A 12,607-nucleotide genomic window follows, 5' to 3' on the forward strand; every position below is an offset into this window, starting at 1 on the left:
TCTTTTAGAAATTAAGCAGGCTAAAAAAGAATTATTTTATAAGAAGTCTTAGCAAAGCAGAAAATAGGCCAGATCAGCTCTTCAAACTAGTTTCCCAGGCAACTGGATTTGAGCCTGGTTTATATTCTTACCCTGGTAAACTTACAGCTGAAGATTTTACTGCTGCCTTTGAGGACAAAATTAAGAACATATAAAAAGAATTCTATTTCAAGACCCAGGTGCTTTTATTAAAAGATGACATTGAGGCCACGTCTTCTCCAGATGATTCTATGATTACTGTCAGTAAGCTCTCTTTGTTTAATACGGTTACTGCTGCAGGCCTTCATCTATGGTTAAGGCAGATGACCTCAACTTCCTCCTCATTAGATCCTATTCCATTCAAATGTTTAAATAATCCTGACCTAGTTCTTCTTCCTTATTTTACTAATATCATCAAAACCAGTCTTGAGCAGGGGTTCATAATGGATATTTTAAAGGTTGCTAAGGTTCAACCTATACTGAAAAAAAAAATAATCGTGATACTGATGTTCCTGATCATTTTAAATCTATGTCAAATCTTCCAGTTTTGTCAAAGATCATTGAAAAAGTTGTCCTTACTCAGCTCTCAGACTTTTTTGATCCAAGGCAATCAGTCTTCTGGAGAGGATTCAGTACCTTATCCTCTCTTATTGCTCTTTTAAACAAAGTCAGATTAAATCAAGATAAAGAAAAAGACACCTTAAAGATCTTTTTAGACATGAGCTATGCATTTGATATTGTTGATCACCATCCACTTATTAGACAATTGATATTGGTTTCCAAGGTATGCTGTTAAATTGGCTTAATAATAGAACTTATCAGGTTAATTGGGAATCCAACCTCCCACATGTACGACACTTGACATACACAGTACCACAGGAATCAATATTATCCCCTACACTGTTTAACTTGTACTTGACACCTTTGGCCATCTTAATTCAAAGCTTAGGTTTTAGTTGCTTCCTTTAAACTGATGACATTCAGGTCATCTCTTACTTAGATTTAAAATGTTCTGAACAATTAACTAAGTTTAATGATTGCACTAAGTTTAAGCGGCCAATTGGCTTTTTCATTCTAAATTAAAAATGAATCCAGAAAAATCTTAAGAAATGTGGGTTTCCAGGAAGAATGGCCTTACTTCAGATGGCTAGTTCCCCTATTCTCTTTAACAATGTAGTACTGACCCTTGGAGTTAAGTTGGACTCAGAACTTAATTTTTCCCATTATATTTCAAATTTAGTCCAAAGCTCTTATTATTTCCTGCATTTTATTCGGTGTCTTTGGCCATTCTTTGACCAGCATGATTTAGAAACTCTAACGCAATCACTTATTCTTAGCCAATGTGATTATTGTAATACACTAGATAATGGTCTTCCCACATACCTTATTAAAAAGATCCAGATAGTACAAAATGGGGTGGCAAAATTGAATTTTGGAAAGAAGTTTGATTACGTGACCCTGCTGCAAGATATCCATTGGCTACCGATTATAGGTCAGATTCAGTTTAAGATTTTGTTTAACTTTTATTTATTTATTTAAAATCGGTTGTTATTGGCCTATAGCAGAGCTACTGTACTAAGTGGAGTACAACACTAAAAAAGACATATCACTTCAAAATGCAAAAACATAATCATACTTAAAATCATATTAAGAAACATTATAAAACCCTAAATAAATTATGGTCCAAGCACCTCTTGAAAGAGATAAGCTTTCAAATGTTTTCGGAATGCATAGTAAACATCTACAGAGTGCAGTGATTAGGGCAATTGATTCCACAAAATAAGTCCTTTGATCAAAAATGCTCATGACCTGGTAACTTGTAAGTGACCTCTTTTGATGGCTGGAATAGTTAACAGGCCTTTTCTTTGGGAGTGAAGAGGCGTAGAAGGAGAACAAGACTCAACAAATTAGCCAAATAATTGGGACCATTCATTTTAACTGATTTATAAACTAAAGAAAGAATCTTAAACATGTTCCACTATTTCAATGGGAGCTAATGTAATTGTTTTTAAAAGCCTTGTGCTAGGGTATTCTCACTCTTTTTCTAATCTACTTACATTGTATCAACTAGATCATGCTCTGGCTGTTCATAACACGAGCTACTAAAATTACCCTCCCTCATGGAGATTAGATTAGAACAAATTCTTGACATTAGTTTTTCATATCTGACACCTGCTCTATAGAATTCGATTCCACTATCTGTTTGCCTTGAGAAAGACTATTTTAAATACAAGAAAAACTTAAAGGCGTAGCTATTTTCCCAAATCTTTTTGAATATAATTTGTTTCTATTTGATTTGTTTTATGGAATCTGATTTTAGTTTCTTTTTCATTTTAACTTGAATTTTATTGCTTAATTAAATAGAGCTTACTTTGATAAAATTATGTTAAATCATATTTTCAGAGAGAATTGCAATAATCTATGTTGGTGAATAGTAACGCTTGGAGAACAGCGTTACTATTCACCAACATAGATTATTGTAATTCTTTATTGCTTGGTCTTCCAAAGTCATCACTTAGACCATTGAGGTTTTTGCAGAATTCCGCTGCCAGGCTCATTTCCGGTACTAACAAAAAAGACCATATCACCACTGTCCTTGCCGCACTACATTGGCTACCAGTCGAATACAGAATTAAATTTAAGACTTTGTGTTTGATACATAAAGCAATCTATGCAGAGCAAGTAGACTGGATGAATGCGGTCATACGCATTCATACCCCTCAGCAAAATCTACGTTCAGCGGGTAAAGGACTCCTTATGATTCCTTCTATTGCTACTGCCAAACTTACTTCTGTCAGGGAAAGGGCTGTTTCATTAGCTGGTCCAGGCTTATGGAACTCATTACCCACTGTATTAAGGCTCCAGAGAAATTTAAAAGAGTTTAAGAAAGCATTTTAAGTAGAAGATAGTTAGCAATTTGCTGTGTTATTATTTTATGTTAAAGACTCTTACTTTTATATTTACTATTTTAGTTTTTGTTATGTATTTTTATTTTATTTTAAGTATTTATATGATAGATGATTTCTTTATGATTGGTTTAAATTTTATTGTATTTTATGTTTTATTTTGAAACATTGTATTTTATGCTTTATTTTAATTAAGAAACACTGTAAACCGGTGTGAAGGTATACACCAACATCGGTATAGAAAATTAAGTAAATAAATAAATAAATAAATAAATAAATAAATAAATAAAGATAGCCATGTTAGTCTGAGGTAGCAAAAATAAGAGGCGGGTGGCACCTTATTTATAGACTAAGCAATTTTTTGAGTCATGAGCTTTTGAGGACAGAATGACAAAGTGGACTCTGCCCTCAAAAGTGGTTGCCTCAATAACTTGGTTAGTCTATAAGGTGCCACCCACCTCTTGTCATGTTAACTCATATTGTTATCATTAAAATTATTTCTACTTGTTTAATTATTTGCTTTATTGTTTGTTTTTTTAATGTGCATGTTTTTAATTAATCTAACTTATTTTACATCACTTTGACTTCCTGATTTAGAAGAAAACAAATAAATTAAACTATAAGGAAAATAGGGGACCCTTACATTCTCCCTCCACAGGAACCCATTTAAACCTGCAAGTGACCAAACTTTCAGCCACCTACAAGTGTCTTAACTTTCATACACCAAATCATGTCTATGATTCATAAAAGGACTGAAAAAATTGTATTTACTCTTTAGTCTTCTGTTTTGCAGGAAGTTCTGGGCTGTTTGGTTGTGCTGTGTACAGCTGTGGGACTCACTGACTCAGCATGCTTTCACATTTCACATAGAATGAGGCAGTTACCAGGTAAAATAACTATGCATACATAGGTGCTATCTCAGACAGTAGTGTCACCAGGTGTAATATCCATTCATTCCTTGTCACTGCCACTCACAGGAGCATCACTGGGTATAATATCTGTTGATTCATTGCTGCTGGTTAGTGATTGAAGGTTAAATTATACTTACCAGGTAATTTTCTTTCCTTGAATCCTGCTAGACCAGTCATTACGTTTGGTATTTCCATCCTCCACAGCTGACAGAGGATGCACTTTTATTTCATGACATCACTCAGAGCTATAAAGGAGGTGGGGCCCTGGCCACTACAGTAGCCTACTGCAAAAGCACTGTGATCACCAGAAATCACCTTTATGCCCTATTTTTGAGACACATACTGTGGGGTACTGGGACTTGTTCTGAGCAAGGCACAAATGTAAGAGAGGGAAGGATATAGCAAGCAGAAGGATGGCGCTGTGGGGCATGCCTCACATGATGCTCTTAGATGCCTTGATCCTTGCTCTTGCCTTCCTGGGTGGGACCCTGATTGGACTAGCAGGGTTCAAGGAAAGAAAAATCAGGTAAGTATAATTTAACCTTCCTTATCATCCTACTAAACCAGTCATTACATTTGGGATTTACCAAAGTTTCCCCTTGCTGAGGTGGGAGAAGACAGGGCTGTCTTACCAATCCTTGCAACTGACTTGGACTGTGTGACCACCAATCTATAGTGTTCAAGAAGGTGCAAAGATGACTACACTGCTGTCTTGCCTGTTTCTTCCAGTGAGGCTGAGGTGCCTCTTCCCAAGATGAGTATTGTACCCTTGCAGAGTCCAGAGTACTACCAGAATCTGCTATCCTGATAATAGCCTAAATGCTATTACCTTCTTGCTTCATCTGGTATGGTGGCCTTAGAGGCCGCCTACCCCTTTTTAGGCACCAAGTATCAAAAGCAGCTCATCTGTTTTTCTATAATGTTAGGTATGGCAAGAAAATCTGATGTATACTTAACAAGGGTTCTAAATTTTTCCTAGCAGCTACCACTACTGAGGGAAGGACTGGCATTTGCTTCCCATGGAAAGCTGATACTAGTTCAGGTAGGAACCAGACCTTGAGAAATTCCTAGATGAGGATCTCTGCAGAACTGAGCCTGCTTCTCTGAGATGCTTCTTAGCAAAACAAATTCCTGTGAGTAAGACCGTTCCTGAAATGGTCCTGCATGGATGCCCATTTAAATGGCCCAAGGCCTTTAGCATCCAAATGATATCCCACTTGACTATCAAAGGAGGTAGAATATTAATCTGGAGACCTGAGCTGTCTTGACACTTATAAGCTAGACACCTAAGTATGAATGCGGCATAGTATACGGGGCTGCTGGCATAACCACTAACTTGTTGAGGGCTTTGGGGGCTGTTACTAGGTCAAAAGCCACCCTGGGCATATTTGCCCATACATGGAGCTTTGCTGGGCTCTGGTGATACCCTCAGATGGGAATATGGTGATGAGGTTCCACTAAATCTGGCCTCACCAATGATATCCCTAACCTCAACTTCTATCCAGAAGTGGTACACACGTAGGTAACTGTTGGCCCCCCTTCTATTTTTTACATTCACTGTATTAAAAGGAGCCAAGACCTTTCTCTTCTTGGGGCCTCTGAGGTCAGAGTCCTTAAGGATATCCTTATCAGGATGTACTTAACCCCTGCTCCGAATGCTAAGGGAATTACCATCTGGGCTGAACCTGGGCTGACTGGAACTCTCCCATCCTGAGTGTCTCAGACCCCACTGCCTTCACAAATAAAGGCTTGCAGAGCTCCTACCTATTTCAGAGATGCCTCCAATATTCTGACCCTCTATGCTGGTCCCCCCTTCTACCACAATGCTGGTCTTGAGCATGCCTGCCGAGACCAAGAACCTGCTTAGATATTATGATAGGCTATTCCTCTCTTCCTGTGGCAGAGGATAGCTTTGCCTAACACTCTTTCCTCTCTTTTATTTTATATCCACTTTCATAAGTACCCTGCTCCTGAGAGAGACATCCTTGGTCACTTCTCAGTACCCTGGGGGGAACAGTCCCCTTCCATTGGAAAAACTTTTTTTTTTTTTGTGGGAGTAAGAGATCGTTCAAGTGAGCACTATCCTAGAAATGAGGACTGCCAGTTCCCTTTTTCTGGGATAGGCATTTTATAGTAGCGTCATTGTCATATAATGCAAGCTCTCTTTCTTCACCTAGTGTGGCCTAGAGCTTGAGTCCCCTTAAAGGGGTTTCAGGATTTTGCCTTGGCCCCTTGGTCCTTAGGGACCAGAGTCCCTGCATGGCTAGATAAGCTCTGGGTCAAGGGTTCCCTGCCAGGGAACCTTATAGTCCTCCTGGACCTTTTGGGGGGGAAAGGGGGTGGCTTTCCCCCAATATAATCCTGGGGCAGGCCCCTGAAGGGAAAGGTAGCTGCCCCAGCATCCCCTCCATTGAAGGTCCTGTTCCCTGTCCATTGAAGGTCCTGTCCATTGAAGGTCCTGTTCCCTGTCTATCCCGGGTCAGTCAAACAACTCTGCTCTCAATTGCTTTTCCCTAGCTTGAGGGACCGAAAGATCTTTTTTTACCTTAGCAATACTCTGCTTGGTTTTCCTTGAGACAGAAGGCATCTGCAGGGCTGGACACCTGCTTGACTTCATAACTAGAGCATTCTCAGCTCTCATCTGTATTTCAAGTTTTTATTAAACACGTGTGAACTGAGTCTGTAACACTGCTGAGCTGAAAATTGTACACTCTCTTTTTAAGGGCTGCGATTGCTAGCCACCACCAAAGGAGTGGCTGGCAGCCCAGCTGTAGTGTTCCTGCCTTGCAGCTGGGGGATAAGTAAGTTGGTTAACAATTGAAATAAGCTGGCTACTTTCTGATTTATTTGTGGGGGGGTTTTCAACTCTCCGCTTCAGATTAGTTCTAAATATTTTAAGATGTGTAACAACATACTTGCTGTTATCTCCTATATTAGTGTGGAGCTATTTGTATCTCAGTGAGCTTATACATACTGCTTGCTTTAACTAACTATGCCTCAGCTACTAATTAAGGATAATGTGATAAGATGAAATATACCCAAATGTAGCCAGAGGCAAAGCATTGGGCCATTCTCTAGGGCTACCACATTTTTTTTTGCCCTCATGCAATAGAGTCACTCAATACATTAAGTTATGCTGTTATAGACAAAGATTTGCAAGCTCTGAGATAACTATTAATTAGCAGAGCATGGTTAACTAGTGCACCTCAAAACATTTGGGGGCGGATTTTCAGAGCCCTGCTCGCCTAAATCCGCCCAAAACCAGGCGGATTTAGGCGAGCAGGGCCCTGCACGCCGGTGAGCCTATTTTACATAGGCCTACCGGCGTGCGCAGAGCCCCGGGACTCGCGTAAGTCCCGGGGTTCTCCGAGGGGGGCGTGTCGGGGGCGGGCCCGGTCGTCGCGGCGTTTAGGGGGCGTGTCGGCAGCATTTTGGGGGCGGGTACGGGGGCGTGGCTATGGCCCGGGGCGGTCTGGGGGCGTGGCCGCGCCCTCCATACCCGCCCCCAGGTCGCGTCCCGGCGCGCAACAGGCCCGCTGGCGCGCGGGGATTTACTTCTCCCTCCGGGAGGCGTAAATCCCTGGAGAAAGGTAAGGGGGGGTGTAGACAGGGCCGGGCGGGTGGGTTAGGTAGAGGAAGGGAGGGGAAGGTGAGGGGAGGGCGTTAGAGGATTCCCTCCAAGGCCGCTCCGATTTCGGAGCGGCCTTGGAGGGAACGGGGGTAGGCTGCACGGCTCAGTGCGCGCCGGCTATACAGAGGGGTAGATTTTCAAAAAACGCGAATAGGCGTACTTTTGCTGGCGCATCAGGCGCCAGCAAAAGTACACTGGATTTTAGTAGATACGCGCGGAGCCGCGCGTATCCACTAAAATCCTGGATCGGCGCGCGCAAGGCTATGAATTCTGTATAGCCGGTGCGCGCCGAGCCGCGCAGCCTACCCCCGTTCCCTCCAAGGCCGCTCTGAAATCGGAGCGGCCTTGGAGGGAATCCTCTAATGCCCTCCCCTCACCGTCCCCTCCCTTCCTCTACCTAACCCACCCGCCCGGCCCTGTCTACACCCCCCCCTTACCTTTCTCTGGGGATTTACGCCTCCCGGAGGGAGAAGTAAATCCCCGCGCGCCAGCGGGCCTGTTGCGTGCCAGGACGCGACCTGGGGGCGGGTACGGAGGGCGCGGCCACGCCCCCGGACCGCCCCGGGCCGTAGCCACGCCCCCGCACCCGCCCCAAAAACGCTGCCGGCACGCCCCCTAAACGCCGCGACGGCCGGGCCCGCCCCCGACACGCCCCCCTCGGAGAACCCCGGGACTTACGCGAGTCCCGGGGCTCTGCGCGTGCCGGTAGGCCTATGTAAAATAGGCTCACCGGCGCGCAGGGCCCTGCTCGCCTAAATCCGCCCGGTTTTGGGTGGATTTAGGCGAGCAGGGCTCTGAAAATCCGCCCCAGAATTCATAGCCTTGCGCGCGCCGATCCAGGATTTTAGTGGATACGCGCGGCTCCGCGAGTATCTACTAAAATCCAGCGTACTTTTGCTTGCGCCTGATGCGCCAGCAAAAGTACGCCTATTCGCGTTTTTTGAAAATCTACCCTGGGTGTCTGTCCCTTCAGTAAATTTGTAGTGCCTTACTCTTACTGCTGGGTTAACCCTTGAACTGCAGGAGCTACAGTTCTATCTTTGCACAGCCTGAACTTGGTGAATCTCATAATGGTATTATAGCGCTGGGATGACCCAGGAGCTCGCTCAGGGCAGAGCCTGGGAAACCACTCCCACTGTGAGAAGTAACCCCTAGGGGTAGTTGTCCCAGGGGCAACTAGGACTCAAACAGACCAGGGCACACACTGACTCTGGGAACTGCGTCCTCTTCACATGTCTACCATTGACGGAGACAGGTATTGGCCAGGGCCACACTTCCTTTATGGTCCTGAATAAGGTCATGAAAAAAAGTTGTGCCCTCTGTCTCAGTCAGCTGTGAAGGAGGGAAATCCCAAATGTAATGACAGGTCTAGCAGGATGCTAAAGAATATCTATTCAAGCTGTAACATGGGACTCCCTCCGTATAATAGCTGTTTAAAAATGGCTCTTAACTTACCTAGGAAGCCCTAACAGCAGCAAATAATAAAGAGATTCTCTGCGGGTAAATAAATGTTTGCCTGCAGAGAATGCAGCAATTTTGTAATGAATTCTCCACTGTTAAACAAGTATTTACCCACACATAGGGGCTCTTTGAAAATTGCATCTTCCCTCCCCATAGGGAAAAGAGGTGAGGATGGGACCAGACCTGTGTTGGACTTGCAAGGTAAGCATGGAGAGTTTATTTTTAACTCCCTGTGTGTACTTCTTGTCAGGGAGTTTGCACCTGCAAACTCTATGGGTATATATATGTACCCGAAGACTGGAAGGCCAATGTAGCCTTACATCCTTCTCTGGGGTGATCAGGAAACCATAGCTTAACTTCAGTTTCGGGAAAAATTGTGGAATCTATTCTAAAGAAAAAAATCACAGAACATATAAGAATATAAGACTTGACATACTGGGTCAGACCAAAGGTCCATCAAGCCCAGTTTCCAACAGTGGCCAATCCAGGTCACAAGTACCTAGCAGGATCCCAAGGGGTAGATAGGTTCCAAGCTGCTTATCCCAAGAATAAGCAGTGGATTTCTGAAACTCTACCTCAATAAAGGTTGATTGACTTTTCCTCCAGGAACTTGTCCAAACCTTTTTTAAATGCAGCTACATTAACAGCTTTAACCACATCCTCTGGCAATTAATTTCAGAGCTTGACAATGAATTCCAAACAGACATGGCTTAATGAGACTCGGCCAGCATGAATTTAACCAAGGGAAGACTTGCCTCACAAATCTGCTACATTTTTTTGAAGAGGTAAATAAACATGTGGATAGAGTTGAGCTGGTAGATGTAGTGTATTTGGATTTTCAGAAGGCATTTGACAAAGTCCCCCATGTAAAGCTTATAAGAAAATTAAAAAGTCATGGGAAAGGAGGCAATGTACTTTTGTGGATTGCAAACTAGTTAAAAGACAGGAAACAGAGAGTAGGATTAAATGGTCAGTTTTCTCAGTGGAGACAGGTAGACAGTAGAGTGCCTCAGGGATCTGTACTTGGATAGGTGCTCTTTAATATATTTGTAAATGATCTGGGAAGGGGATCAGTGAGGTGATCAAATTTGCAGATGATGCAAAATTATTCAGAGTAGTTAAATCACAAGTGGATAGTGATAAATTGCAGGAGAACCTTGCGAGACTGGAAGATTGGGTGTCCAAATGGCATATGAAATTTAATGTGGACAAAAGCAAGGAAAGATAACACATGCTGTAGTTAGTTGCACGATGTTATGTTTCATGTTAGGAGGTACCACCCAGGAAAAAGATCTAGGTGACATAGTGGTCAATATGAAATTGTATATTGAAATAGTCGACTCAGTGTACTGTGGCAGTCAAAAAAGCAAACAGAATGTTAGGAATTATTAGGATGAGAATGGTGAATAAAACGGAGAATGTCATAATGCCTCTGTATCTTTCCATGGTGAGACCAAGTAGTGTGGTCAATTCTGGGCACCACATCTCAGAAAAGATATAGATGCACTGTAGAAAGTACAGAGAAGGATGACCAAAATGAAAAAGGGGATGGAATGGCTCCCCTATGAGGAAGGGCTAGAGCAGGGGTCGGGAACCCATGGCTCGCGAGCCAGATATGGCTCTTTTGAGGGCTGCATCTGGCTCGCAGACAGTCGCCACACTTTCCCGCTGACCCAGCTGCTCCCCGGTCCTCCTCCGCCCGGGCTTAAAATGCTGTCAGCCCGGGCGGAACGCGGCAGGACAGCTGGAGTCAGCGGCACCGGCGTGCTCTCTTCTACCCGCCGCCCCCCCCCCCCCCCGCGGCCCGGAAGAGGAAGTGGAGAGTATCGGGTGCCTGCGCGGCAAGAAGAGGCCACGCTACTGCGCTCGGCATCGGCCCGAAGAAAAGAAGACGGCAGCGCGGCTCGGAGGAAAATGAAGAGGTTCAGCCGCGGCCGATGGGACTCCGCCTCCGCGAGGGCTGAAAATGAAGAGGTTAGCGTTGGGAGGAGGCTGCTGCCGCCGCGAGTTCCCGGGGTGGGGGAGAGAGAGAGTGAATGAGCGAGCAAACACACATGCTTGCTCGCTCATTCACTCTCTCTCCCCCAGCCCCACCCCTGGAACTCGCAGCAGCAGCCTCCTCCCAGCACTAACCTCTTCATTTTCAGCCCTCGCGGAGGCGGAGTCCCATCGGCCGCGGTTGAACCTCTTCATTTTCCTCCGAGCCGCGCTGCAGTCTTCTTTTCTTCGGGCCGATGCCGAGCGCACTAGCGTGGCCTCTTCTTGCCGCGCAGGCACCCGATACTCTCCACTTCCTCTTCCGGGCCGCGGGGGGGGCCCTGTGTGTGTGTGTGTGTGTGTGTGTGTGTGTGTGTGTGTGTGATGCATGTATGTGAATGATTGAGAGCCTGTACATTTGAAAGAGAGTATGTCTGTGATTGAGAGCCTGCCTGTGAGAGAGAGAGCATGAATGTAAGTTTACCATTGGGAACCTGTATGTGTAAGTTTGTGATTGAAAATCTGTTTGTGTGAAAGAGTATGTGTGTATGATTGAGACCCTTTGTGTGTGAGAGAAATCATGTGTTTGTATGATTAAAAGCCTGTGTGTATAAGTAAGAGAGAGATCATGTGTGTCTGTGTGTGATTGAGAGCTGGTTTAGGTGATGGAGCATGTGAGTATGTGATTGAGAGCCTGTGTTTAAATGAGAGAGAGAGACCATGTGTGTCTGTGTGTGATTGAAAGCTGATTTAGGTGAGGGAGCATGTGAGTATGTGATTGAGAGCCTGTGTGTAAATGAGAGAAAAAGAGGACATGTTTGTAAGCATGTGAATGAGAGTCTGTGTGTGAGAGAAAAAGACAGCATGTATTTATGTGATTGAAAGCCTGTGTGTGTGTGTAAGCGTGAAAAGATAGACAGCATGTGTGTAAATGTGTAATTAAGAGCCTATATAAGTGAGAGAGAAAAAACATGTGTATATGTGAGTGACTGAGAGCATGTGTGTATAGGTGTGTCATTGAGAGCCAGTGTGAGAGAGAGCGCTGGTATGTGACTGAGAGAGGAGAAAGTTCCAAGCAAACCACCACACCTCCTGCTAATTCAGAACAATCTCAGGACACCTGGATATCAAACGTTCCCAGGTATGCAGAGCAAAAAAATTTTTGTATCCTTATTTTTCATTACTGGGTCTTTGTGTCTGCTATTTTGAAATATTTTGTTGGTATCTGGAAATGTTTTATATGAGTTTTTAATTATTGAATATTCCACTCATCAGCTGTTTCGAAATATGTTCTTTTTGTTAGTACAGTTTTACTGCTGATGATTTTATATTTCTTGATTTGTTTTATAAGGATGGGTGATGTTTCTTTTTTCCTTTGTTACACTGCATACAGAGACTCTGGCTTGTTGCAGTTTCCAATTCAGTTTTTTCTGCATGTGTTTTGGTCTCTTTATTCTGTTAGGTGAGGGACAGCACGTGATTCAGGTGAGGTTTTCTGCTGGCGTGTGGTTTCTGTGTAGGACTCTATAGCAGCCTGACTTGGTCCGTTTTCCTAATAGGAGATGTATTGGTGTCTTAAGGCCTGGTGTAATATTTTCAGAGACTTATTGTACTTTAAAAGTGTGATCTTACATAAAATGCACACATTTACTTGTATTTAGTTTTAAACATATTGTATGGCTCTCATGGAATTACATTTTAAA

The 12,607-nt window shown here is 43.7% G+C and overlaps 1 protein-coding gene across 3 annotated transcripts in view; it reads left to right on the forward strand.

Moving 5' to 3' along the window:
* Positions 1 to 12,607, forward strand: part of LOC115092943 (small serum protein 2-like) — a 142,142-nt gene that overhangs the window by 70,832 nt on the left and 58,703 nt on the right. For 2 of the 3 annotated variants that reach the window (XM_029604439.1, XM_029604438.1), the window contains exons 2-3: positions 3,718 to 3,811; positions 9,084 to 9,128. The exons of the other annotated variant lie outside the window; for it this stretch is intronic. In XM_029604439.1, the coding sequence (XP_029460299.1) occupies positions 3,718 to 3,811; positions 9,084 to 9,128 (139 nt within the window). The remainder of the gene's footprint in view (positions 1 to 3,717; positions 3,812 to 9,083; positions 9,129 to 12,607) is intronic. 3 annotated transcript variants of the gene reach the window in all.

Source organism: Rhinatrema bivittatum, chromosome 5 (assembly GCF_901001135.1).
Source record: "Rhinatrema bivittatum chromosome 5, aRhiBiv1.1, whole genome shotgun sequence".
NCBI classification, from domain to species: Eukaryota; Metazoa; Chordata; class Amphibia; order Gymnophiona; family Rhinatrematidae; genus Rhinatrema; species Rhinatrema bivittatum.